The sequence below is a fragment of the Phytophthora cinnamomi genome (assembly GCF_018691715.1).
Source record: "Phytophthora cinnamomi strain GKB4 chromosome Unknown Contig14, whole genome shotgun sequence".
NCBI classification, from domain to species: domain Eukaryota; phylum Oomycota; class Peronosporomycetes; order Peronosporales; family Peronosporaceae; genus Phytophthora; species Phytophthora cinnamomi.
Genome location: NW_027150947.1, coordinates 2302028 through 2328566, shown reverse-complemented (window position 1 = coordinate 2328566; position 26539 = coordinate 2302028). Strand labels below are relative to the sequence as shown.

General features: G+C 55.8%; 4 protein-coding genes across 4 annotated transcripts; 2 read left to right on the top strand and 2 right to left on the bottom strand.

Moving 5' to 3' along the window:
- Window positions 1-13723: 13723 nt before the first annotated feature.
- On the top strand, window positions 13724-14470 carry IUM83_01439 (WRKY transcription factor 19; the record flags this gene model as incomplete). Its single annotated transcript, XM_067925294.1, has 1 exon — window positions 13724-14470. One exon carries the CDS (start codon window positions 13724-13726, stop codon window positions 14468-14470), a length of 747 nt encoding a protein of 248 aa, XP_067797560.1.
- A 5929-nt stretch (window positions 14471-20399) lies between these two features.
- Window positions 20400-22103, top strand: IUM83_01438 (WRKY transcription factor 19; the record flags this gene model as incomplete). The annotated part of the gene is made up of 1 exon (XM_067925293.1): window positions 20400-22103. The coding sequence occupies one exon, from the start codon at window positions 20400-20402 to the stop codon at window positions 22101-22103; it is 1704 nt and encodes a 567-aa protein (XP_067797559.1).
- Window positions 22104-22690: 587 nt separating this feature from the next.
- IUM83_01437 (uncharacterized protein) lies at window positions 22691-23263 on the bottom strand (the record flags this gene model as incomplete). The annotated part of the gene is made up of 1 exon (XM_067925292.1): window positions 22691-23263. One exon carries the CDS (start codon window positions 23261-23263, stop codon window positions 22691-22693), a length of 573 nt encoding a protein of 190 aa, XP_067797405.1.
- Window positions 23264-23484: 221 nt separating this feature from the next.
- On the bottom strand, window positions 23485-24561 carry IUM83_01436 (putative inositol polyphosphate multikinase; the record flags this gene model as incomplete). Its single annotated transcript, XM_067925291.1, has 4 exons — window positions 23485-23739; window positions 23827-24140; window positions 24220-24429; window positions 24504-24561. The coding sequence occupies 4 exons, from the start codon at window positions 24559-24561 to the stop codon at window positions 23485-23487; spliced, it is 837 nt and encodes a 278-aa protein (XP_067797404.1).
- Between the last annotated feature and the right edge of the window lie 1978 nt (window positions 24562-26539).

Below are 26539 nucleotides of genomic sequence, written 5' to 3'. Positions count from 1 at the left end.
TTGCCTTCGGCATTTGAGTCCGGATCACCTCTTTTGGCCTCAGCTGAAGTCTCTTCAGCCCGGGCTTCTCGTGACAACAAATATCCTAGCTTCAGGCGACAAAGGTTCAGCTACTTCAGCCAACGTCGTAGGCTCGACTACAATATCCAGCTTGACTCCGGATCCTTGATCGAGATCTGGCTCGAGCGGTTCAGCCTCAGACCTCTGTTCTTTGATCAACTTCTCAGGAATGCGATTCAGCTGTTTCAGCTGAGCCAATTCGACCGAGTCATCAATTGTTACAGAGTGTGAAGCAGCTAAAGGCTTCGTCGTCAGGTAATCAGCTGCTCGTTGAACTCGCGCTTAACATGAACCAGCTTGACTGATCTGAACTTTGGGCGTAGATTCTCAAATTCATTGACCAACATATGAAGTCTCGAATTCAGGCACTGGATGAGACCCTGAGCCTGTTGTATTGCAATCCGAGAATCACCAACAATGACCAACTCTGAGATCCCTCTAGCCAATGCCATCTTCACGCCTTCGATCAACCCATGGTACTCACCCTCATTCACCGTAGCATCCTCAAAATGAAAACCGCAAGCTTCGACCACATCCCAAGACGGTAATTTCCAGAGAATACATCCTGCTGAGCCTCGATGATCTGATAGCTTGGCCGTTCCATCAAAGCTGAGCAACCAGCCTTCATAATCGGCTTCGAGCATCTCAAGACTAACAGGATGAGCTCGGATGACTCGTCCCTTGATCGGGATAAGTTTCTCAGCTATTTGGTCCAGCTGATCACGGGGGGTAACCCCAGCTCCCATAATCGCTGCTAAGCCGTCCTCATTTCGTTGGATCTTGTGAATTTCCAAAGGCCAAGGTGCCAATGGGTCGCCCATTGCTCGCAGCGTCCCTCAAGTGATCGTGACGTGAATGTCCACTTCAGCACCGAATGTTGGGTATAGACTTTGATCAGTTTCGTCCCAGCCAGCATAGTATAGAAAACGCTGAGAACTCTGATCAGCGCCGCTACCTCCTTCTCAGCCGGATGGTATCTGAGCTCTTGGTCATGTAAGACACGTCCAGTGAAACGAACCAGAAGTGTAACTCCATCATATTATTTGCCCAGCACAGCGCAAGCTGCCCATGGGTTTGCATGCACGATGATCACAAACGGTTTCTGAGAGTCCGGATGCCTGAGCAGAGGTGTCAACACAATCTTACGCTTCAGAACCTCGAAGCCTCTTTGGCTTGGCTGAGGTCTCGGCCAGCTTGGATCTGCTCGTCCGTCACCTCGTGAAGTACAGATGCTATAACCGGGAGGTCTTCAATAAACTTGTTGTAGTAATTGAGACTTCCCAGAAAGACTGAACACCTTTCAATGTCGACGGGAACGGGAGATCCATCACACCCTTGGCAATTTTCGGCTTGGCTCAAATTCCTTCGGCTCCAATTTCATGAGACAAATACGAAATCGTCCTCTTGCCAAATTCGCTCTTGGGCAGGCTTACTGAGATTCCCAATACCTCAGCCGGTACAGCAATTGGTCCAGATCCTCGCACATTTGCTCCCAGGTCTCAGCTCCATAAGCGATATCGTCAATGTATGACCCAAAACAGGGTTCAGCTGAGGTGGTGCCGGGATGTTCCTTTGGAATACAGTCATATTCTCAGCCATAGCGGTTAAGTCATGCTCAGTTGAGCTTCCGACATTAATTCCCGGATACTCCAAGACTTCAGCGTCCACCTGAGACTCTTCTGAGGCCGGGAGACGTACGAAACCCCACAAACAATTGGCTAGCATCTGCTGGTAGATCAATGGAGCATTTTTCAGACCAAACGGCATCCTCGTCCCCCAGCGGACAGATAAAAGCTGAGATGTGCTTCGCTCTGAAAGTCATCGGCACCGCCCAGAACCCGCTAGCCATGTCCAAGCTCAGGAACCACATTGCACACTCGAACCCAATCAACAGATCGTCGACCAAAGGCAAAGGGTAATGCATGAGCTTGATTAGCTGGTTCACCAGTCGGTAATCGATACAGAGTCTGATATCGATTCCGTTCTTTTTCATCACGATGACAATTGGCGATGCCCACACTGAGTCCGAATACTCGATCAGCTTAGTTTCCAAGCGCTTCTTGAGCATGTCATACACTTTCTGAAGGTGTTCCGGCCGAATTGGTCTGGACCGCTGAGCTACCGGATTAGTGTCACCCACATCCAAGTCGCAGACTACGCCCCTGGCTGGAGTCGTCACAGCGTTTCCGTCCCCTAGAAAACTTGAGTGATGTCTTTCCAAGATAATTCTGACTTGGGATTCCATCTCTGCAGCCGTTATCCCAGGTTCTCCAATATTTGCCGTACTCGGATCCGCCTTGGGGCTGAGATCTCTGAGTTCAGGAAGAGCAGCCAGCTGTTTCCTCAGGTCACTCAAAAGTTCAGTGCCTTCATGAAAATACACAGTCGTTTCTTCTTCATCCGAGAAATCAATCTCCAGCCGCATACACTGAGCCAAAGCATCGTGTAGTCGCAACGTCGGATCAGCAACAAAGTCCACCGGCTGCTCCCGAAATACGTATTCCAATCCTGTTGAGCCTACTGAGACGTGCTTCCACCTCCGGTCATCCTGATAGACTCCATGTCGGGTTCTGAACCTTCGCCAACTGAGCCGCCTTCAACCCGGCCGACCTCATACCGAGAATCTTCAGCTTCCTCGGCAATTACTGGCAGACTGGGCGACACCTTTGATAGGTCACTCGAGGGCGGTCGTGGCGGCTTTAGCAACCTACGTCCCTGCCCCAGCTGAACGGGCGGGTTGGTGTTTACCATGAACACTCCAGCGTCAAGCTCAGACCTAGCGGCACATGCATTGCTCTGATCTGAGGGCTTCTCCTTCAGGAGTAGCTTCTTCGGCCATTGGTGAGCTGACTTTTGACGGCAGGAGGTCCTACAAGTTCAGCCTGCCTCGCAACCATCTCTTCCAGCTTCAGATATTCCGGGGAGGGCTCAGCTTCATAAATCAATGCACTCCATTCCCGGTACTTCTGAGCCCTGGGCCGGACAAAACGATCTCCCCGAGGTAAATGCCCCTTCTGAACCAGACATGCAACCACAGTGTGCTGAGTAATGCGTGCCACCTGGTCTGAGATGTTTACCACCTTACCAGCCTTGGGTCTCCTTCCAGCACCATAGATGAACTGAGTCACCCATTGATCACCACGCCCGGCCCACTCAGTAACCTTATCGGGCTCAGCTTGGTGATATTTGACTGGAAGAACCATGGACCGTCCCGACTGAAGTCGTACAGTCTCAGGTAAAGATACTCCGACCTCAAGCCCACGTGGTCGAACGCAGGCCCACCAACCAAGTACAAAGACTCTTTATCTGGGAGTCGGACGACACCTTCGCGAGGACAAAGTCGGACACCAGCAGCAATCATAAAGTCCATCCCTAAGAGACAGTATATGCCTGCACCAATGTTCCCAACCCACATATCCATAACCTTAAACAACACGTACACCGAGCGCCAGCTTAATCTTAGCGTGAGCTGTAGCGTATGTCGGAACATCTCCAAACCCCGTAACCCGGAGTCTATAGCCACGTCTGAGCTTCAGCTTCAACCTGCGTGCAAAGTCTAGGCTCATAATGCTCGTCTTGGCTCCAGTATCCATCAGTATTTGTCTCCGACGGTTGAAAATTGCTCCATGCACCATAGCCATATCACGTCTGTTACCAACCAAGACATGGTCACTCCACCAGCCATATCGTTCTCCATAAGACAGAGAGCACTCGAGATGGTTCTCAAACTCCAGCTCTGAGCTCGGATCATCGATCTCAGCTGAATTCGAATAAACTCGGGCTTGGTCAGATGAATTTGTGCATTTGGGGTTATTATTGCGCCAACATGGAAGGGATGGACTGTAGTGGGTCTAACTTGACTCACTACTTTTGCTTACACGTTGCGCTACGCGTATGAGGAAGCGTAAGTACTTAGTAATTACTTAGGTTAATTATATTTGAATACACAAATATAAGTTAACTTAGACAAGACTCCAAGTAGCTAGTTTAAGGTAAAATGAGAACTGTATTGCTTGTAGATTGATCTTCCTCTAAAATCTGCTAAAAACTGTTTATCATCTATGAAAGGGTTGACAGCGGCTGGCTGTCAGAGCCCCGCTAATATGCATGACTCTGATTGGTAGAAAGATGCTGCTTTCTACCAATAGGATCTTTGGGTAGGTGTGGACCACTCACTGTGGTGGTCCACTTCAATGTATCCATCGGTGTGTCTTACACCAATGTGAGGAAGTATCCAAAACGTTTAACAGATAACCTATCCGTTAAATTCACAAGTGGCTTGCAGCCACTTGTACGTGTAACCGTTACACCATCCCCCCCTTAAGGTTAGACGCGCGGGGTCTCCCGCACGTCAATCTTCGGAATTGACCATTCGTCAATTCTCCGCGTTTGGAGAAGAAACCCGCGCTCATTCAACGATGAGCGCGCCACAGAAGAAGACCTCGAAGTCGGTGGGGAGTCATCTCTCCATCGACGACTACTTCGAGCGTCAGAAGGCGAAGTACGGCGACGTCGTCGACTTCGACGACGACGATGAAGACATGGAGGGCGAGGAGGACTCGCCCTCAAAGCGTAAAGACTCAGTGTCGAGCGAATCGCTCGACCCTCACGCCAAGAACGTTCGCCCGCGTGAAGGGGACGAATCGGACGCTTCGAGTTCGAAGCGTTCGCGTACTGAGAGCGATACCCCACTCGCTTCCGCTGGGGCTCTCAGTACTCCGCGCGCTGCTGCTGCAGCGCGTGATGTCAAAGCTCAAGGCTCTCCGCGCGCTGCGCCTGCAGCGCGCGATCCGTGGATGCCGTCCACGTCCGAGATCACGGACCGGTATGGGAACTCGTTACCTCCGAATGAGGTGCCGCTGTACGTATGCAGCGCCATCAAAGATGACGCCGTGGCTGCCGAGCTGCACTTTGATGCGGAGATGCATCAAAGGCGCGATTATTACATCGGACCCTTCGATGAGCTCCGATGGTTTCAAAGCAAGAAGACATCTTCTCGCAGCAAAGTGCCCGAGTGGCAAGAACTTCAACAAGAGGCCGAGTGCTTACCGTGATCGGATTAAGCAAGCGCGTGATCGCTTCGAGACGTACTCGAAGTGTGGAAAGTTGGAGCAACTCCACGTTGCCGCGGAGGAGGCTAATGTACCGTGCGCTGTGCCCGAGGGCTTTCAGTGCGCGAAGAGCTTCCCAGGCGCGGTCCGCTTGAGCGACTGCGACCTGAACGGGTACACGTCATTCCGTGTGCCCGAAAGTCTCATAGAACTCCGTGCTAATTTCTTAGTACGTGAGGGTTCGGGCGCTAGCGATGATCGCAGCGCTCGTGTTACTTCCGCTGCGCCAGCGCGTACTGCTCTTCGTACGCCCTCACCATTTCCGGAACGTCCTCCACCAAGACGTTCCGCGGCTCCCATGTATCTCGATGGGGAGGAAATCCTCTCCAACGAATACGAAAACGAGCCCCTTGAGGGTTCGTATTCGGGATACTATGGTCAACAATCCGCTCAACAATCCAGCGGGTTGAGCCGCGGGCGTCACGGATCGGCGGTGGCGGGGGTGGGAACACGCCCCGGGTATGATCAGCCACGGGCTGATCAGTATGCGCCTCTCCACGACCGGGTGACCGTCGTGGAGCGTCTGCAGGGTGCTGAGTTCGCCGCCCTGAAGCAGGAGCTGGCGAACCAGAAGGCCCAAGTCGCGGCGGTCTCGCAGACCGCCTCGAATATCCAGGTCGAGTTGGGGACCCAGATGAAGGGGTTGCTCCAGCGCGTCCGCGCGCTGGAGGAGAGGCTGCTCGTCGCCGAGGCCAATGCTGCCGCTTCTGCCTCGGCTCCTGCCGAGGCTTCTGGTCAGCTGAGCTAGATGGCTCGTGCTGCAGGTATGGCTTCAGCCGTCCGACGTAAAAGGTCGGATGGAGGCGCATGCTAGACGGTATATCTAGCGTGTAGGCGTTACCGTGCCGTGCCAGCACAGTGAACGGCCCGATGAAGCGCGGAGCAAGCTTGCTTGCTCCGAAATCCGAAACTGCATGTTTAGGCAGGTTTTGCGTAGCTAACACAACTAATGAACTAACTTTGAATTCATTTGTGTTGCCTCTGCCCGCATTGTCTGCGTTCAGCTTCTGTTGATCAACAGAAGCTGCTATTGCATCTTGGACAAACCGAATCACGGCTTGTCTTTTGGTAAGGAAGTTGATTGCATCCGAGCTGAAGTCATTCAGCTCGCTCTGCGCTAGAGGCTCGGCCTCTGCGTGGTTCTTCGCGGTGTCTGCGCCCTGCGCAGACCCGTAGTCTTTGTTCTTGTTGTTGGGGGAGTCTGCGCCCTGCGCGGACTCATGCGTTTTGTTCTTTGTTGTTGCAGCTGGCACCGTGCAAGTATCAGCGGGATTCTGCGGCTGCCGTATTGCAGTCGTAGATCCTCCCCCACTTAAAGTGGGAGCCACCACTCCGAGTAAACTCGGCAGACGGGGATGCCGCATGGCATTCACATAAAACGGTGTATGCCCGGTCGAGACATGTACTGTGTTGTTGATGGCGAATTCCGCCATCGATAAGTACTCGCTCCAGTATTGGATCGAGTGAGCGTAGCTCTTCAAAATGTCGACGAGCACGAGATTCACGCGCTCGGTTTGACCGTCCGTCTGCGGATGATCCGCAGTCGACATGGAAAGCTGGCTCCCAAGAAGTGTAAACACTTCTTGCCACAGGTGCGCTGTGAAGCGCGGGTCTCTGTCCGACACGATGTCGGTCGGCATGCCATGGTGTTTGAACACCATGTCGACGAACAGACGTGCCGTCTGCTTCGCGGTCACCTCTGCCGGCACCGCAGCAGGACGTGCCATCTTGCTGAAGCGGTCGACAAAGACCACAACACCGGTATTCCCTCCGCTGTCCGGGGGAAGACCAAAGATGAAGTCCAAAGACATGGACTTCCAACACTCCGACGGAGTCGGTAGTGATTGCAAAGGAGCCTGCGCGAATGGCGCAGGCTTTACGCGTTGGCATACCTCGCAAGCACGGATGTACTTGCGCACGCACTTATACTGGTGGTGCCAGTAGAAGTCGCGCGTGAGAAGGACGTATGTCTTCTCACGTCCGAGATGTCCCGCAGTCGGGGCATCATGATATTCGTACATGATCCTGAGCCGCAGGTCATGATCATTCGGCACGACAACGCGATCCGAGTTGTCGTCGACTGCATTGTAAAGCAGTAGTCCGTCGTGCACACGAAAGCGATGTGCACGCGCTCGAAGGTGCTTGGGCAGCTTATGACGGGACTTGTCAGAAGGCGCTGTGCCATAGGCCAGCAAGAGCTTTGCGTCCGCGTCGTGCGCGTACGCGGCCTTCACATCATCCAACAGAGATGATGTGGGTTTGCTCGATCGCATGGCGTCAATGGCATTGACGTCAACAGCTTCTGCATAGTCCGGTTGACGTGATAACGCGTCGGCCACTACATTCAATCTTCCGGGTTTGTATTCGACCCGGAAGTTATACTCCGCAAAGAATGAGAGCCATCTCGCCATTCTTTGTGAAATGTGTGGTGACTTCACTGCAGTGCGCAGTGATGCATGGTCGGTGTAGACCACAAACGGTCTACTTCCAAGCAAATACACTCGGAACTTTGCGAGTGCGTATTTCATGGCAAGGAGTTCCTTGTCACGTACCGGATAATTACGCTCAGCTGCTTTCAGCTGACGCGATTGGTAGTAGACGACACGATCACGGCCCTCGTGATCGTGCTGCATTAACGCGCGTCCGATCGCGAAGTCGGATGCGTCGCACACTACGTGAAATGGGCGATCTTGATCAGCCACTGCCAAGATTGGCGCCTCAGGCAAGCCCCGCTCGCCTGCATCGAATGCCTTTTGGCAATCGGGTGTCCAATTCCACACAGCTTCCTTCTTAAGAAGCTGTGATAGCGGGCGGATCTTGCCCGCATAATCCTCCACGTACTTGCACAAGTACGTGGCCAAGCCAAGGAACTGCCTCAGTTCCTTGACACTTGAAGGCGTTGGTCATTCATTGATCACTCTGACCTTTTCCGGGTCAGGGCGAACACCATTTTTCCCTACGAGACACCCGGGTATCTCGTTCGCCCCGAAGATACACTTCTTCAGGTTCGCGTAGAGCTTATGCTTTCGCATAAGCTCAAGTAGCTTCCGGAGATACACCCGGTGCATCTCTGCGTCGGTCTTCCCGTCCACAGCCCGGCTGTGGATGAATACATCATCGAAGGAGCTCGGTGCGAAGTCGCGCACCGAGCGCAACAAGTGCGTCACGCACCTGTTGAAAGTCGCAGGGGCATTCTTAAGCCCCTGTGGCATTACTAGCCATTCCCAGAGCATGCCGCTTGTCGTGCTCACTGCCGTGAGAGGGATGTCGCTCTCACGCATTAGGATTTGGTAAAATCCGTCTCGCAAGTCGAGAGCACTGTAAACGGTGCTCCCGGCCATCGAATCGATGATAACATCTTTTCGCGGTATCGGCGTCTGCGCCGGTACCGTCTCATCGTTCAGCTTGTTATACTCATGAACGAATCGCCATCCGCCCTGTGGCTTTTTGACACAGAACGTCGGAGCACTGTGCGGGGACTTTGATTCCCGCACTTGTCCTGCTTTACGACGACTTTCAAAGAAGTCGTCGATCGCTTTCACTTGCTCTCGCGGCAGTGGCCACTGCCGCGTGACACAGTACTTCGTGCCCGGCACGAGATCAATCTCGTGCTGAATGCCCTTATCCTGCGGAAGCTCCGCAGGAATCTCTTCCGGGAGTACGTCTTTGTACTCCCTCAACAATTCGTAATAGGGACTCGACTTCAGCGCAGCGTTCTCCGCGTGCGCTGTCTTCTTGTTGTGCGGAGCCCGGCTCCGCACAGTTGTTCTTCTGGTCCAGGCACGGCCGTGGACAGCTGTTCGCGGGTGAACTCGGTCCTCGGGCGCGCGGTATCAAGCCCGGCTTGACCGCATGGCGCTTCATCGTGCATCCCGGCTGCACGACAGCATACAAATTGCGTCAGTGCGGTACGTTTGCAACCGTCTGCAGTGTTTGTAGCGTCAACACCCGGAGTCGACACGCCTTTGTCACCTCGACGCCATTCATTGGCGGAGCCCCTCATAACCGAGGGTGCGTCGGCTCCCGGAGTCGACGCGTCGTCGTCAACCTGACCTCTTCGGGTCAGGGACTGTCCCATGCGTACTTGAACGCGAGTGTTGGTTCCCGGAACCGACACATCTTTTCCTTCCGACGTCGGGAGCCTTGCCGACGTGGATTCCTCTTGTGCGCATCCTCGCGCACCCCTTGGGCACCCCGGGACAGCGGCATTAAGCGCTGTCTCGACTGGTGAGCCGCGCGCACCAGCAGGTGCGCGCGCTGCGGTAACAGGGCCATCACTCTCTGTTCCGCTGTCGCGTCCGAAGCGCACGAGCGTGCGCTTCTTCCAGTCTATCACCGGATCATGCCGTGCAAGCCACGGCATGCCCATTACCACGTCGAACTTATCGTCCAGGTCCAGGACGATAAAGTGTTCGACAAACACTCGTTGTTTGTACGAGAAGCGCACGTTCACGACGCGCTTCTCGGTCTTCACGATGGCACCTGTTGCCAGTCGTACCTCCAGAAGACTTCGAGGTACATTTACCTCCTCGAAGTCAAGTCTCGGCAGGCTGCGTAGTCGAACAAAGTTGTTCGACGCGCCTGAATCTACCAGAGCGCGAAGAGAATCACTCGCTCTCTTCGAGTAAACTTTCAAGATGACTAGGTTCGGCCTGTCATCTTGTTTCTTGCAGCGAGAGCTAGTCTCACTGGGGGCTGCAGTCCTCAGTGTCGCGTGCCCGATGTCGGCACGCGCGACTGCATTACGAGTAGGGCGCCCCGCGCCTACTGGATGTTCGCGTTTTTTGTTGGTCCGCGGCGATGCCTAGCATCGCCACGACGGCCACCTCCAGGGGACATGAGAGCTGTGCACTCCCGTGCAAAGTGACCGATCCTTCCGCAACGGAAGCATCGCACGTTACCTCCCTGCTGCTGGTAACCAGCAGTTGTTGCGTTCGAGAGGTCCATTGGCTCCGGACCTTCCGTCCTCACTACCGGGCGCGGTTGCGGCCACGGCACATTTGCATGGAGTTTAGCCTGCTGCAGGCTAAACTCTTCTTGCATGGCAAGGGTGATTGCAGCTTCGAGAGTACCCGGGTACTCTCGGAAGAGATAGGTCTTCATGGGCCCATCTCTAAGCCCCTTCATGAACGTGACGACCTTGGTCGCCTCGTCAATCGGGTTAGTCACGATATTTGATACCAAATATCGTGCGCGCTGCGCGTAAGCATGGACGTCATGCTTGCCCTGCTGAAGGTCGAGGAACTCCGCCCTCGACCGGAACTCGTTTTGCGGGGGCTCAAACGCTTGTTTGAGCTCCTCTTTGAACACTTCGTACGTGCTGAAGCACGTAGGATCGGAGAGTCGGCGTCCATACGCCCAACTCCTTGCGCGTCCGCCAAGGCAGGACATGGCGAACGCGACCTTCGACAGCGGGTCGACGATACGTCAAGCCGCTATGGCTGTGTCGAGCTCGACAAGCCACCGGAGGAGATGCTCGCCCTCTCTTCCCACGTAATTGCTTACGCTCAATTTCAATGATTGAGCACGCGGTGTCGTCCCTGACGACGCCGTCACTGAGGAAGCAGCATCACGCTGCTTTTTCATGACGAATCCTAGAGCAACACCATGTTGCTCCGTCGGCGATAGCGTACGCAGCATTGTAGCTATCGCCGCTTCTCCAATGACTGTTGACAGTCGTTGGAGGGCCTCCCACTCTGGGTCGGACAGGTGGGGGCAGTCAGCGCGTGCAACATGCGTTGCAGGCGTGTTGGAGCTCTCCATGGGCACCTCCGTGCTCATGTGGTTCTCGGCTCCGCGTTCGTACACCGCGTACGAACGTCAAGCAGTCGGTCGTTGGACGGACTACAAAGTGCTACCAGGTGTAGTGGGTCTAATTTGACTCACTACTTTAGCTTACACGTTGCGCAACGTGTATGAGGAAGCGTAGGAGTTTATTAAAAATTTGAATTAACTATACTTGAGTCCACAACTATAATATAAATCAAAGAAAGACTCCAAGTGACTTAGATTAGGTAAAATGAGAACTATATTGTTTGTAAACTGATCTTCCTCCTAAATCTGCTAAAACTGTTTATCATCTATGAAAGGGGTTGACAGCGGCTGGCTGTCAGAGCCCCGCTAATATGCATGTCTCTGATTGGTAGAAAGATGCTGCTTTCTACCAATATGATCTTTGGGTAGGTGTGGACCACTCATTGTGGTGGCCCACTTCAATGTATCCATTGGTGTGTCTTACACCAATGTGAGAAAGTATCCAAAACATTTAACAGATGGCCTATCTGTTAAATTCACAAGTGATTTGTAGCCACTGGTGCGTGTAACCCCGTTACAGGTTTGATCTTGGTGACGGCGCGGCGCAAACTTGTCTCTGGTAAGGTAGTAGGTGTTGCGGTTCCGGTACACGTAGAACCATTTTTCGTCAACATCCACCACATCATGCATGCCATCGAATTGGTATCCGCGCTAAACTAAATACCAAACATTACGTTACATAACGCCAGACACTGTGTCAATTACGTATAACAGATAAAGTTGCAGTCGAAACTCTTACGATGAAGCTTCGTCACAAAAAAACAACGCGAACTGGCGGCGCTGCGCCATGTGCTCACGAGTGAGTAGCAGCTTTGGCACGACAGTGACTCACCTGACCACTCCGCGCTCGTGCAAGCGTCGAAAGAACTGGGTCCGCATAATATGCGAGACCACGCAGTGTAGTCTGACTCTCCACCGGGACTGATTCAATCTTGGTCTTGATGGCCCCATCAGTGAAGGCCCGGAGCCGGCCACGGTTGCTTGGGCCGCTGCACAACAATAGTGGCGCGGCCACTTCACAGATTGTACACGGTGTTGCGAAGGCGACCGAATGGTGGTGCAACCTCAGAGATAGCCCCCGTGACAGGTGGCCATGCCCGAGAGAAAAAGCACGATCTCCAGCTTCGTGGACACCGGTAGATCTTTTGTGTTGGGGATGCGCGGCATCTTAGGAGGGTCTGGTAGCCGCATTGATAGAAAAATTGTGATACCTCGCTTTGGCGCGAGTTTCAGCCTTAGGGGCTGCAAAAAAGTAATGGCTCTGAGCTAATAAATTAAATTATCGGATGTTTTAGGGTGACGCGGTCCCCACCTCGTCCCCACCCCGTCCCTCGCCCGTCACTCTGATATGTCAACTATCTGAAGTTTGGACTTCCGGATAACAGCACATATCCACGTACTCAAAACACACAAAAAAACATTTGCACAACACACATTTAAACAAAATCCATTTGACAGAACGCAGCGGCACCAGCGCACTGGGCGGAGTACCACACGGACGTCGACCGCGCCGGCGCCGAGGGAGTGATGGCCTGAAGGGTGGCGCGGCGGAGCAGAGCAGCAAGGGCCAGCGCTGCTACGACTAGCGCGCCGACGACGACCGCGCCGACGCTGGAGGGGGTGATGGCCTGAAGGGCGGCGCGGTGAAACAGAGCAGCAGGGCCAGCGCCAGTGCTAAAGAGCGGCAGTCAAATCTGTCCGTACAACAAGGGGGAGGGGGCTGAGCATGGATTGAACTACTAACTGGTTTTGAAATTGGTTTTAAATGTGAACAAGGAATTGCCATTGAGACTGTCGCTCAGCGCATTGAGTGTAAGCTTGCTCTGTGTACGGTGTGCTTCGACAGCACAGGTGGATTGCTCGCGTTCGTGTTAAACGGAGGATTTGCCCACAGCTTATGGGATGGATGCACTTCACACAGCAGCACAGCATCTTGTAGGACGACTATCCAGAGATACAGTTGCAATTCCAAAAATCCTCCAGTTGATATGTGCGGTGTTGACTGTTTTACCTATGTTGTCATGTAGTTAAATGGAAACACTTCGCGTTGCAGACTATCAGGAGGTGTAAGAGCAGCTCGATCTAAAACGAATGAGCGGCGGTCCGAGGGAACCCCAGCGAGGGAGCGCATGGCGTTCCGAGGCAAAGCCGCCAGGTAATATCCCTCGACAGCACCAGCATTCCAGCGCCCCCAACCTTCTAATCTGTGACTCTGTTGCTCCAGCTAGTTCAGCCATTCGGGATCCAGATCCTCGGGTAGCGTGGGTCTTAGCTTTGAGTGCATACTGAGGGCAGAGAACGATTTGCGGTAGCGCCGTAATGTGCTCGGTATGTCGTTGCTTTTGTTGATTTTTTATCCTGCCTTGAGAATTTAAAATTATACGACAGTGCAGGCTCTAGAAAATTAGAAACAGCTTCCTTAGGCGCGTATGCGCAGGTCGTGTCGGCAGGTCTTGCCTCAACAGCGATCTAGCGTTGCGTTACCGTCCTCTTCGAGCTCAACTTGCAACCCTGGTGGCTCCATGGCACCCCAAACACAATTTACGATACCGTATGGACTACTTTTTGCTATCACCGAAGAGCTGTCTGCAGGGAGGGACGCCGTCCCCATTCTATAGTGCATTCGAGTACAGCTACACCTAACCCTAGGGAGATAACCTCTCAGTATCGTTTTCGTTATATTTCTGTATCGTCAACGTAATGTTTCGGGAAACGTTCACATTTGTTTCCAAGACATCATGGAGAGGCTTGCAGCGCCGGTCAACGACTTGGCTGCGAACGCTGAGGCCAAACCCCGTCGAGTGTGCACTTTCTCCGGCTGCACGAAGGCCATTCGCTCGAGAGGACTCTGCAAGGCTCACGGCGGCGGCCGTCGGTGCGAGGTGGAGGGCTGCAGCCGCTCCAGCCAATCTCGAGGACTCTGCATCCGTCATGGCGGGGGCAAGCGCTGCTCGCGGTCTGGCTGCACGAAGGCGTCGCAGACCAACGGGCTCTGTAAAGCGCACGGAGGTGGTCCGCGTTGCCAGCGTCCAGGCTGCCCTAGGAGCAGCCAGGGCGGAGGCCTCTGCCGCGCTCACGGCGGCGGTCAGTCCTGCTCGCAACAAGGCTGCACCAAGGGCGCCCAGCGCGGAGGGCTCTGTGCCAGCCACGGCGGTGTGCGGACTTGCCGGCACCCGAACTGCTATAAGCACGACCGAGGTGGGGGGTTGTGTGCTGTGCACGGCGGCAAGATTCGCTGCGAGCTCATGGGTTGCAGCAAGTTAGCGAGGAAGGAGGGCAAGTGCTGGGACCACTGGAACACGACAGGAACGAAGACGACTGCGGCAGTTGTTCGGCGAAGTTTTAAGGACGAGCGAGTCGTGGCAGATGTGCAGCTGCACATCAACAGTTTTGGAGCAACGATAAGCAGCGATGAGCACTGCGCAGAGGTCGAGACAGCTGCGAAGACCTCGGATCAGGTATCGCGCAAGGAGTTTTTCCTTTAATCTGGTTCAGCAGAATCGACTTGGTAGCTCGCGGCTCGAAGCTGTTCGTTTTGAAGCTGGATTGTTATGGATCTACTGGCACATCGCTTTCGTCTAGTAAGTTTATGGTCATCCTGAGGATGGCAACATATCTAGCTCGGCACAGTTGACCAATCGACCAAGGGTTAAGTGGCGAGACTGTCCAGACATTGGTCGTATTGCAAACACCAGCTCCTTGGATACAAGATAAATACTGGGCTCAGGTCGGTGTGGATGCACGATGTCTCGACGTCACGTCAACATCACCCAATGGTGGTATATTTCTCGAAGTCATGCAGTTGAGAAATGTGCAAGTTCTGTTTTGGATCAAAAGAGGGTCACTTGAGCATGAGCTATCATGCAAAAGAAATTGGATGTCATATTGGTGCTGAAACATACACGATAAAGGTTCTTTTGAAGGCTCTGCGAGCGTTTGCGACGGCTCAACGCATTGGCAGTTCCCTCGGTGCTCTCGCTGCTGATGGTTTGGTGCTTCACCAAGATGGCATCCGCGACTACGTTCTCGCCGATGCCATTACCGAGGCGCGCAGTTGGGCTTCCCTACAAACTCAACGGGTATCCTCCCGGGGTCGAGGGGTTGATGCTCCAACCCGCGGTGATTGGAGACTTGGGTCTTCCAGTTCACCGCGGATCTGGTTCAGATTCTGAGCCCCCACCAAGGCCCAGATGGCGATGACTACCCTCGAGTTCATCAGCCTGCTCAAGCAGCAGGCGGTCGACGATGATCGCATCTTGGACGCTGCGATCCAAAGCTCCCGCGGCAACTTTGACGCCCAGCACAGTCAATTCAGCAATGCAATTGAATCATGATTGCTCTGCATACTGGCAATCCATGTTACGCAACCGTCGGTTGCACTTCAAATACTTGCACCACAATCACCACAACACGCCCACTTCTTGATGATGCTTCTCGATGACCCCTTCAAATCGTCCTCGTATCCGACGTTAAATAGCCTCTCGTCACAATGGAACAAGTGCCACCACACAGGAGTATACAACGACGGCGTTGCGTCGGCGCCAGCAAAAAATGGACTTGCCGTCAAGGTGGATGAGAAGTGTGTGTGGGGGGGGGAGGGTCGGTTGTAACTTCCAATTTGTAAGTCAAAGATGACGCCATTCATGACCCAGGGCGAAACACTTGCGCAATGACAGCCATGGTGCAGCTCCTGGCAGCGACCGTCAGCATGGGAGGGACCCTCGGCGTAGGCGCGTAGTTGAAGAGGAGATCCATCGTGGAGAAGGAGACGTCGTCGGGGCGAGCAGGAGAAGCAGAAGTTAGGAGCATGGTGGAGGCCTCGTTTGTGTGGCGGGAGGCTTGGCGGCAATTGCGTCTTGCCGTAAGCCGCGGTTATTGTACTAGTCGTGCGATGTCGCAGCGGTGTGAGGCGGGACGTGTAGTCATTCGGACTTCGGAGTTGAACTTGAAGCCAAGGTTGTGTTGTGCTGTTGCGTGTTTTGATGCAGCAGTCCCAATCTTTCAGCGGGGTAGCGGTATGCTGCTGTCTGCAACGCATGTAAGGCTAATATGTCAAAATGAACGAGTGGTGTACGGAGTACACCAGCCTTACACCTTCGACATGTAGACACGTCGATAATGTTGATGTAGCCCTCACGGTCGAGCGGGTACGTGTCATGTAGATCTTGCACTTGGCATTGTATGCTGAAGGTGTAAGACTGCCGCGCACTCTGCAATTATACTCGTCGCAGAAGTATGCCCACTACACTTTTTAATGTTATTTTTTTTCATTTCACTCTACTTGAGTTGCCAACTGAAGCTGATACCTTATGCGTGCTTTGATCGCGTCCACATGAAATGTAGCAAGTACTGCGGGCACAGCTTCCAAAGGTTGCGTGCAGTACCTCCGCGCGGAGTCGGCACAAGCAGGAGGACTGGATAGCACGGGGCGTCCATCCCTGCAGTGGATGCACAATTGTGGCAGCAGGCTAAACTGCGATGAAGTGCAGCGAAGCAGCTCAAATAGAACTGTCGGTCTGACTGTCTGAGTGAAACTTCGCGGTAGTGAACATGTGATACTCAAACTGATCCTGAACCGCAGTTTGGATGGAACAAGAAAGGATGGCAAAGATTCGGTATTTTCAATTTAGCGGGTCCGCATGCTACGTGTACATGAATAACTGTGGTCTACGTGTAGCTTACACCTTCGCTTCAACTACAACACCCGACCGGGGCTACGATGCAAAGCAGCCCACGGCTTTCCATGCCGAGAGGCCTGCATGTAGAAGAGTCTCAAGTGAACAGCAACTGCAATCCGACTCACGTGTTCAACAACAGCCAGACAATGTCTACAGCCGAACATATCCTGCATTTAAAACAATACCCGTATATGTAATTGCGTCCACGGAGCAATCTCCCTTGATGTGAGCTAGCAGCGCTCTTTCGGGCTCAACACCCATGTTCGAGTTCACTCGTCTCGTGCGTGCATCAGTGATGGCCAAAAATACATTGCTGGGCATTGTAAAAAAGTAAAAAGCACGCAATATCTATTGCAACTACTCTCCGGTCCTGCAGTAAGTACTGCAATACCTGGTTTGTTTGCAATACTATTGCAATACTACCCCTCAACACTAGCGTCGCTGCTGCCGTTGCCCCCCTTCATCGCCTGGGATACCATGTCGGCTAACGAGTTCGCGCCCAAATTTGGAGGGTGACCACACGCCTCCCAGTTCGCGCCAAAAGCGCTCGATGCGTAAATCAGCGGGACCTTTGGATATCACCTTGAAAAGGGATCCCGGAATCGCTTGAAAATATGTACTGCAATATCCGGCGCCGCTGCAATACGTATTGCAATACCCCAGAGCGCTTGCAATAAAGTATTTCTACTGGTATTGCAAAATGCCAATACCTGCAATACAGTTTTGGCCATCACTGGCGTGCAACAAACAATAGAACGCTGATCTGCGCGGTTTCCACAATGCTGTTGTAGCGTAAAGACCACTCGAGTCGTGTGCATATCTACTCGCGTTGCGAGCAGCAAGTGCTTCAAGTTCTAGTTGCAGGTTGGCACACACATGTACTTGCACATGGTACAAACTTCCATGTAGTTCGGTCGTACAGGTATGCTGCAACGTGCAGAACACACCGGGGCTGTTGGCGTCGCTGGCCGATCACCGGAAAAGGCGGACCTTGCGTGCCATGAAGTCGGCGCTGCCAGGAGGACAAGATAACACGGGGGCTTTGATTCCGGTGCGCAGATGAGGCCACAGAGGCTCGAGGAGTCCTGGACGGCGCCGTCACCTCTGTCTTCACATTTGTGCTGCTGGTGCTAATCTCTCGCGGCAGCGCGCGGCCTCCCACTGTCACCTCCCTGGATAAAGCCTCCGTCAAAGTACACCCGTCACCTGCGCCGCAACACAGGCCCGGCAAAGATGAAAAATGCTACATCGATACCATGTACATGTTCACACAAACAAAGTGCGAGGGTGTTGCGATACAAGCTGGGCGCGGATAAATGCGATTCACCAGTCACACCCAAGTGCCGTCAGCAGCCTGCTGAATCATCAGCAGTGCTGATGCCTGGGTCAACAAGCTTCAACTTGGAGCAAGATCGCTGTCTGTGGATCGCAGAGCAGGTCGAAGAGTCCGAAGCGCTGGTGTTTGTGTTAGCCCAACACTGTTTGGCGGCCGTGGCGGTGCCACCAGGCACGTATCGAAATGAGCAGCAACGCTCAGGGGCGCCACGCCACGGCAGGGCGACATAAGGCGGCCGGGGCAATTCTCCGGGTCCCCATGTGCGCGCGACCATCCAAATGGCCGCCCGGCAGAAAAGGGAATTCGCGGCGGGGGCCTGCCCGCCCAAAGCCCCGTGCACCGTGCACGAGCCGAGCGGCGAGCCTCCGCAGAGCTCCAGAACAAGAGCGCGGCCACGGAGATGGAGGCCTGCGCGGCGGTGCCGCACGCACACGCGCGAACGAATGCGGACCTCAAGCAAAGGTGTCCACCAGCATTGACGAGCGCGTGCACGAGGCGGACGCCGCCGCCATCTACAGTACGGAAAGGTCCGCCATGCTGGCCATGCTGCGGCGCCAGCCCTTCTTTGCATTCCGGAGCTCGTCACCAAGATCGCGATAACGACAGCGGAGACCGCCGCCCAAGCAACTAAGGCTGCTTGGGTTGCTTCAAGAGGAGGCAATTGGCACACGATGATGGCCGCCGCCACCAAGCCCTGCCGACGGCGGGGATTGCTAACCAGGGCCTGCCGCGCTCTCTGCGTCCTCCCCGCAATACGGACCGGCGGATCCCGGCCCCGATCCTACGAGCTGGCGCCGCCTTCACCCACCACAGCGTCGTGGCCGAGCGGGTCATCGACGAGCAGGTCCAGGAAACCAGGTGTGTCTGCCAGAGGCAGGCGCTCTGCGATACGCGAAGAGCCGGGGCGCAGTCACCTCATCGCGGAGGAGCTGCTCGCCGCGGGCTGGGCTGTGCAGTTGTTGCCGCACTCACAGCGCGATGATGACTCGGAGCCGACAACGGGCGCCGGCCGCAGCTACAGAAGCACTTGTAGCGCAATGCCCGCATGGCGCGAAGCTCACGGGCAGCACCCGGCAGGAGTCGGCGACCGAAATCGGCCATGCGGCCGCGCCGCACTAATGAAATGCGGGCCTGGCCCGTGCACGGTTAATCCGCCGGCCGCGCGGTTTCGTACGGCCATTGCCTTGACCGCTGGCTCTTCTCTTCGTGAGCGGCGGCGCGCTTGCAATCCTGAAGTGCAAGGCCGGCCCCGCCACGCTCGCCGCGCTGCGCGTTTGAAATGGCCACAGCGCTCGACGAAAAAAGCCGCGAGCTGGGGACAGCAATGTCGCCGCAGCGGCAGCCAGCCCCCCTCTGCGCTGCGCTGCGCCGCACTGCACTGCAGACAGCAGGCATCACGGCTGCAGACAGCAGCATTGACGAATGTGGTTTTCGCAGGCGAAAAGGGCCTAACAGGCACCGAAAACGCTGGCCGGGCCGTAGAGCCTCTACTACAGGACCCAGCGGTGCGGCCCCCGAACTGCAATCACCACGATCACGCTTGCTAGCGCGCTGCTTCAATAGCGGAGGCAGCGGTGCGTCCAAACGCGGGTGCAGGACGGCAGGCGGCGCACATCGTGCAGGAGCCCGCTGCTGTTCTCGCGGAGCGAGCCGACGCGCACATACAGCGTCGCCGTTAAATCGCCCTGAACCCCGCGTTTGAATCCGGCCAATGGGCGGGCTTCGCGGGCTCTCGGAGCCCGCGCATTGGTTCATCACGCGCCTGCTCTCTCGTCATGCATCCGCCCAGAAACTGGGCTTTCAAGGGGGATGGGCTTGGGACACGCGAGGGGATCGGTCTGCCAGCGTTGTACCTTTGCTACCGCGTCGCGCGCCGCCGATTGGATGGCCGGCGCCCCAGATGGGAGCCCGGTTGATTTCTCGCGCTGTCTGCATTTAGCCAGCTAACTTTGGCTCGCTCCAGCAGTGGCTTCAGCAGAGGCGACACCAGCGCTGGGGGTCTTGATCGCTCGGTGGGGAGCCCCCTCCTTTCGGCGCTAACCGCCATATCAGTTGACACGTGGCTCAAGAGAACGGGCAACCGGCTCCGTCCCGTCGTGAGCGCCCTTCTCCGACCGGAACAGGCGGAGACTTTTTTGAGTGGGGCACTCACAACCGGACGCATTCAAATTCCGGTTGCAGCTGCTCCCCTAGCCCCGCGGCTGCCCCTTCTTTCCCGCTCTGTGCAAGAACCCGAGGGGGGGGGGGCCAAAGGGGGCCCGCCCGAGAGTGAGTGGTCGTCCTGCGCTTACCATTGTGTTTCCTACCAGGCCGTTGGTACTCAGTCGCTCTCGCCGCCAGGTGCCCGTCTCCGCCAAGGGCCCAAGTATTTTTTCTGCCGGAGTCGGGGCAGTTAGTTTTATGGCCTCCACGTCCGCGTCCTCGGCGTCCCAGTCCAGCAGCTCCGCCAACGCCATGCAGCCGCAAGATCCCGCCGCCGCCGCCGCGCTCGAGGCCTCCTCGGCCGCCGCGCAGGCCTTCAGCTACGACCCGGCCGCCTACCAGCCGTACGGCCAGGCCATGACCGGTTCCGCGTCCAAGCCCGCCGCCTCCGCCGCCCCCTCGCAGTCCAAGACTGAGTCCGCCGCAGCGTCCAGCACGCGCGCCAAGACGGAGTCCTCGTCCGCCAGCACGTCCCCCACCAGCGTCGCCAAGGTCCAGAACCAGACCCCCGCCTCTGCAGGGGCCGGCAAGCCCGCCCCGGCCGCCGCCGCGCCGGCGCGCAACGAGTCACTCAAGTCCAACCGCCTCTGTACCATGCCCGGTTGCACCAAGCGCGTGCGCTCCAAGGGCCTGTGCAAGGCCCACGGCGGCGGCCGCCGCTGCATGGTCGACGGCTGCGAGCGCAGCAGCCAGGGCCAGGGCCTCTGCATCCGCCACGGCGGCGGCAAGCGCTGCACGCAGCCCGGCTGCACCAAGGCGTCGCAGTCAAACGGCCTGTGCAAGGCCCACGGCGGCGGCCTGCGCTGCCAGAGCCCCGGCTGCACCAAGAGCAGCCAGGGCGGCGGCTTCTGCCGCGCGCACGGCGGCGGCCAGCGATGCGAGAAGGAGGGCTGCAACAAGGGCGCCCAGCGCGGCGGCTTCTGCGCCGGCCACGGTGGCAGCCGCTTCTGCCAGCACCCGGACTGCACCAAGAACGACCGCGGCGGAGGCTTCTGCGCTGAGCACGGCGGTGGCAAGCGCTGCGACCACGCCGGCTGCAACAAGCCCGCGCGCAAGAAGGGCAAGTGCTCGTACCACGCCAACGCCGCCAAGGGCAAGCTCCCCAAGGACCAGCTCGCCACGGCCGGAGTGCCCGGAGCTTCGCTGCCTCAGCACATGATGGATATGCGACAGATCACGACGCCGACGTTCGCAATGGGTGTCAAGGATTTGCGCGACCCCCACGTCGCCGGCCAAGTGGACTCGCGCGCCGCGTACGTGCAGCAGCAGCGTGTTGAGATGGAGATGCGCTACAAGGGCTACGAAGCGCCGAACGCCAGCCAGTACCTGCAGATCCACGCCGACCAGCGCTCGTACGAGCCCATTAGTCTGCAGGCCGGCGGCGCCGCGCGACACTACATGCCTGTGGACAGCAACGCCCTGCCTCCTGTGTCTGGCAGCATGTACAAGCCGGCCGGCGCCATGGACCGCCAGGCGTACGCCCCGCGCACCGCCGAGCAGATGAAGAATCCGTACACGCAGCACTGGGCAGCCAAGCCGGAGCTGCCGCAGCACCACCCGGACGGAAGGGTTGACTATTTCGAAGTGAACAAGGAGCAGCAGCAGCAGGCGCAGCAGCAGCCGAACCACCACCTGCCGTACCCGGCGCAGTCTACGCAGTACCACCACCACCTTAGCGCCGCAGACTCCGCTGCCGCCGCTGCTGCGGCTTACGGCCAGCAGCAGCAGGCTCCGCGGGGATACTACACTCAGCAGTCCGCGCAGGCTCCCGCATCCGGTGACCAGTCCGCGCCTCAGCAGCAACAGCAGCAGCAGCAGCCCAACATGATGTATTACTCGGCCAACGGGTACCCGCAGCACCAGATGCACAACCTGCAGCAGCAACAGATGCAGATGTTATAAGTCCAGCGATGCCGGAGTGCAGTCGCTGAACGGGTCTGCTTCCCTCTCGTCGCGCGATATGAGACCAAGGTGACGGACCGAGTGCAAGCGACTGGAAGCTGACTGCATTGCGCTGCAAGGCTGTAATAGAGATAGAAACAACCCCCTATGGATCGGAGCTCCTCGCACTCGAGGAAGCGGCAGAGAAGTGTTTTCGTGCCGTCGGAGTTGGGAACGTAGTCTTCCTCCCTACCAGTTTTGACCAAGCTAAAGGAAGCAATGAGCAACAACTAGCATTATCCACATGACTTGTTTCGGCACGTTCGTGTGCCTGCTGTAGGTGCTCTTGTCCTGTGTTCGATCACATGTACAGCGGCACCACCGACATCTTGGTGTCCTCATGGTGCAGAAGCCCGTCGGCGGCATTACCTTCCCCTTCTCTTGGGCGTGCAAGCCCGGACGCTCTCGGTGCAGGGGCTCAAACGTCCCGGAGGCCGAGAGGACGCAAGCGTTGGCGCGTCTGAAGCGTACAGCTCTAGGTCACATTGCACAAGCTAACATTTGTCTAATAGTCGTACGAACGTCTGTACGGATACAGTATCCACAAGCTACGAGCTGCTCCGACTGTACTCCGTCGGCGTGGACGCTCGTCGCGCGAGCAGCGCGGCCTCGTCCTCGTCGTCCTCGTAGCTGCTGCTGCTGAGTTCGCCCGCCTCGTGTTGTAGCCTGGCTGTGAAGCTGGTGGCCCGCCGTCGGGGCGCCACGGCCGCGGGGCGACATCTACTGGGGCTGTTTGTTGCTACGGCGGCCGTGGGGCCCCGCACGTCCTCCAGCTTGGCGTTGCGGGCCGCGTCGCCGCGCCGCGACTGCAGCTTGGCCTGCAGGTACGTGCCAATGGCCGACGTGGGCAGGTGCAGCGGCCCGGGGGACGAGACCCGCGGCGAGCCGGCCTCCTGGTTGTCGTCCAGCGCCACGCGAAAGCTGCCCTTGCCGGCGTAGTAGTGGCGGTAGCACTCGACGAGCTCGTGCTCCATGCCCGCGTACGTCTCCAGAAGCTGCGCGGCCGACGCCTCGTTGCCCGGCTCATAGACGCGCAGCAGCCGCGTGAGCTCCGACCGGTAGTCGCTCGAGTCGCGCTGGTTGTCGCCTCGGCTCGGGCTGCTCTGCTTCTGCGGACGCATGCTCAACTCAATTGGGGCTAGTGCTACTGCTGCCGGAGATCTTGACAAAGTGGAAATGGACGCTGCTCAGGTTCGAGTAGCCCCGACCAATTCTATATAATTTTTTTTTTCTCGAAAACGGTTTTTTCCACGACTTTCGACTTCAACTAGACCCCCTGCTGCAGGTTACACCCCTTCGAGGCTTCTCATTTGTGCGGCTGGTCATGAGGTCATGCGGATCTTCAGTGCTGGGCCTGGGCTTCGCGCAGCAAGGTCTGGAAGCACTGGATGAGAGTGGCGATGCCGGTCCGAAGCCCCTCGTCCCGCTGGGGAGGAGCGGGCGTGGTGACGTGGGCGAAGTCGATGAGCCGGATGTCGGCTGCGTGCGAGTCGGGCCCGGGCTCGCCGTCGTACAGGAACAGGAAGGAGCTGGCGATGAACTCCGTGCCTTGCTGCTCGTCGAACCACGTCCTGAGTTTATCCAGACGCCGCAGAAACTGAATGGAATGTGCATTACCAACCAGCACAAGAGCGTCAATACCGCGATATCATCTCCACCGACACTGTCGTCGCAGCAAACGCACCACTTCCAACAACTTGATGATCCTGGGTGTGTCTCCCTGCGGGAAGTAGTTTCGGAAGGCTGGCGCGAGCTCGTCCACGGACGCGATGCCGCGACCAAAATGCTTGTCAAACTCAACGTAGCCGCCCGTCTTCGGGTCAAACACCTTGATCCCCTGGATGCGGAAGCCAACCGCCTCCTGCAACGGGAACTTGGACTTCTCGTACGCGATCTTATCGGCCGACGCGTCCTCTTCGTACGACCGGGTGCCCATCTTGACATCCATGATGCACGGCCACTGTCGCCCCCAGGTCAAGTCCTCCAACGCCAAATACTCTAAAAGCAACGGCAAACGCAGCACCAATTACTGCACACCCTCGGCACTAGTAAGTAAAGCTTTTCGCCTGCTGCGTACGTCCAGGGTGCAGTCCATTGCTCTCGTCGCCACCCTCTGCTTCAGGGACCACGACCGTCCCATGATACCCCGGCAGAAATTGCCTCAGAGCGGCAAACTCTGGCGAGTCCTTCTCCGATACAAACACGCGCTCGTAGAAGTCGCGCTCGCGCTCCCCTCTCCGTTTGCTCTGGAAGGGCTTCAAGATGCGGCCGTTGTGCGACTTGAGACCTTGCAATATTTGAATGCACTTTAGCGCCCGAGACGTGAGGATATTACGGCACAGATGCTGCGCGGCTTCGTACTCGTATTGGACGTGGCGTGGCCGCCCACTTGGTGTGCCATCTCCACGAAGCCCGCCATCGTTTTGAGCGCTTGCGATCCAATTTCCAACTCGAAAAGTGACGCTAACGGTACACAAAATAGGGGGTTTCACTATAAGCATTACTGACAAAATTCTTTTAGAAAAAAAAGGATTCGTTCGCGTAAAGATGAGCCTCTTGAGAATTTTTGGGGGGCGTGATTTTTGGGTTCTTACAGAGTTTTTACGAGATGCGTATTTACGTGCATCATATCACTCATGACTCATGAGCAGCAAAACAGAGCATTCAGATATGAAAATGACGCGACAACGAGCTGATGGTACCGATAGCGGACCGACAACGCTGTTGCAGAAGCAGTTTATGACAGAATGGCTAGAAATCCCGTCCCAGTTCAACATAATCGCCGGAAAATCTACTGATGAGAGTGAACTAACTCCTTTGGTGACAGGTGATGCAACTACCCATTGGAATGCAGATAACGTTGCAAGCTGACACGCGTTTACTTTGACTTCGTAGCACCCGAGCGACACCCTAGCGTTCACTGGGTACGCTAAGGGCTAATACGCCCGTGCAACCGAGACTTCTGACTGCAGAACAGAAGAAGGTATCCATTGCGTTTTGAATCAGCACTTGAAAGCTTCTGACCCCTCTTTTTCTCTTTTTCTCTTAGTTCCCCTCAGCATTCTTGCTGAAGTGTTGCCTCCTGCCGCTGATTCGCGTACGGCCAGTACCCCTGCTTGACATCATGAAGTATCGAAACGTACTAACATGATTGGCACATGTTTGACCATGTTTGTGTATATTTTCGTTTTATTATACAGCAACGGTTACAGCTGCAACGATGGCTCGCACCAAGAAGACAGCGCACATATTGCGCAAACTCCAAATCGAGGCTAGTTCAAGCAGTAGCGAAGTCGATAGTGCCGAGAACGCCGGAAGCTCACCATTGGGAAATGAAGCTACGAATGCAAGCGAAAGTGAGATCGTCCAGAATGCACAGGATAAGTTCGCCAGCCAGGATGATGGTGTCAAGCATAGTGGTGACGAAAGCCGCGCGAGCGATGCAGGAGAGGAAGGCAAACGCACTTCGAGTCCAGAAGACGACAACGACGACGCTTCCGGGAGCAGGGAGCAGACTTCTGGGGCATCTCGCGGTAGTCGTAAAAGGGCGTTTGCTGATTGCAACGACGAACTTTACTACGTCTCACCTTTGAAAACGTACCACCGGTTGTGGGACGCATTTGACACTTATTTGGGGAAATATCAACAAGAGTCGCTTACCGTTATCGTAATCTGCGAGACGGAGAACGTAAAGTTACGCAATCGCCAGATCGCAGCCATGAAAGTTCACGCTGGAAAGCCCAAGACTGAGCTGCCGCTTGTACCACCGGAATTGGACACCTACCAGCGCGTGTATATATGCACACACGGGTGGAAAACACGCACACGATATATAGGGCTGCGCCCTGCACATAAGGTCAAAGGGGTTGGATGCCAGATGCGCTTCCGGGCTCAGTGGGGGTTGTGTTCAAGTGGCAAATGGCGGATTCGAATTAAGAATGCGTTTTATGGTCATTGCCATCCGGTATCAGAAGAAGTTTATTGCAGCTACCCTTCGGTGCGTCAAGTCCCAAAATCCGCTCCGATTATGAAGGACGTTGAGCTTATGGTTGCAAGTGGCAGCAAGGCGAGTCGCATTTACGAGCACATTCGTACAAATTCGCCTCACTACGTGCAGTTGACCGAAGTGTACAACATGATTGCGAGAATCAAGAAGTCGGGTGCGTGTTAATTTAAAATGTTGTGAGCTACGGCATACCGACTAAGGTGCATGTGGTGAATGTTACAGTAGTGCTACATTGACCGACGAAGATCAAGTTGTTGAATTGTTGGTAAACTTTGAGCTGGAGGCGCCTGGAAACGTTTGTTCGGTTGATGAGAATGCGACCGGAGATACTGCCGTCGTGTCCATTTGCTCGCAGCACAGGCGCAAGTTGTACCGGAGATTCCCTGAAATT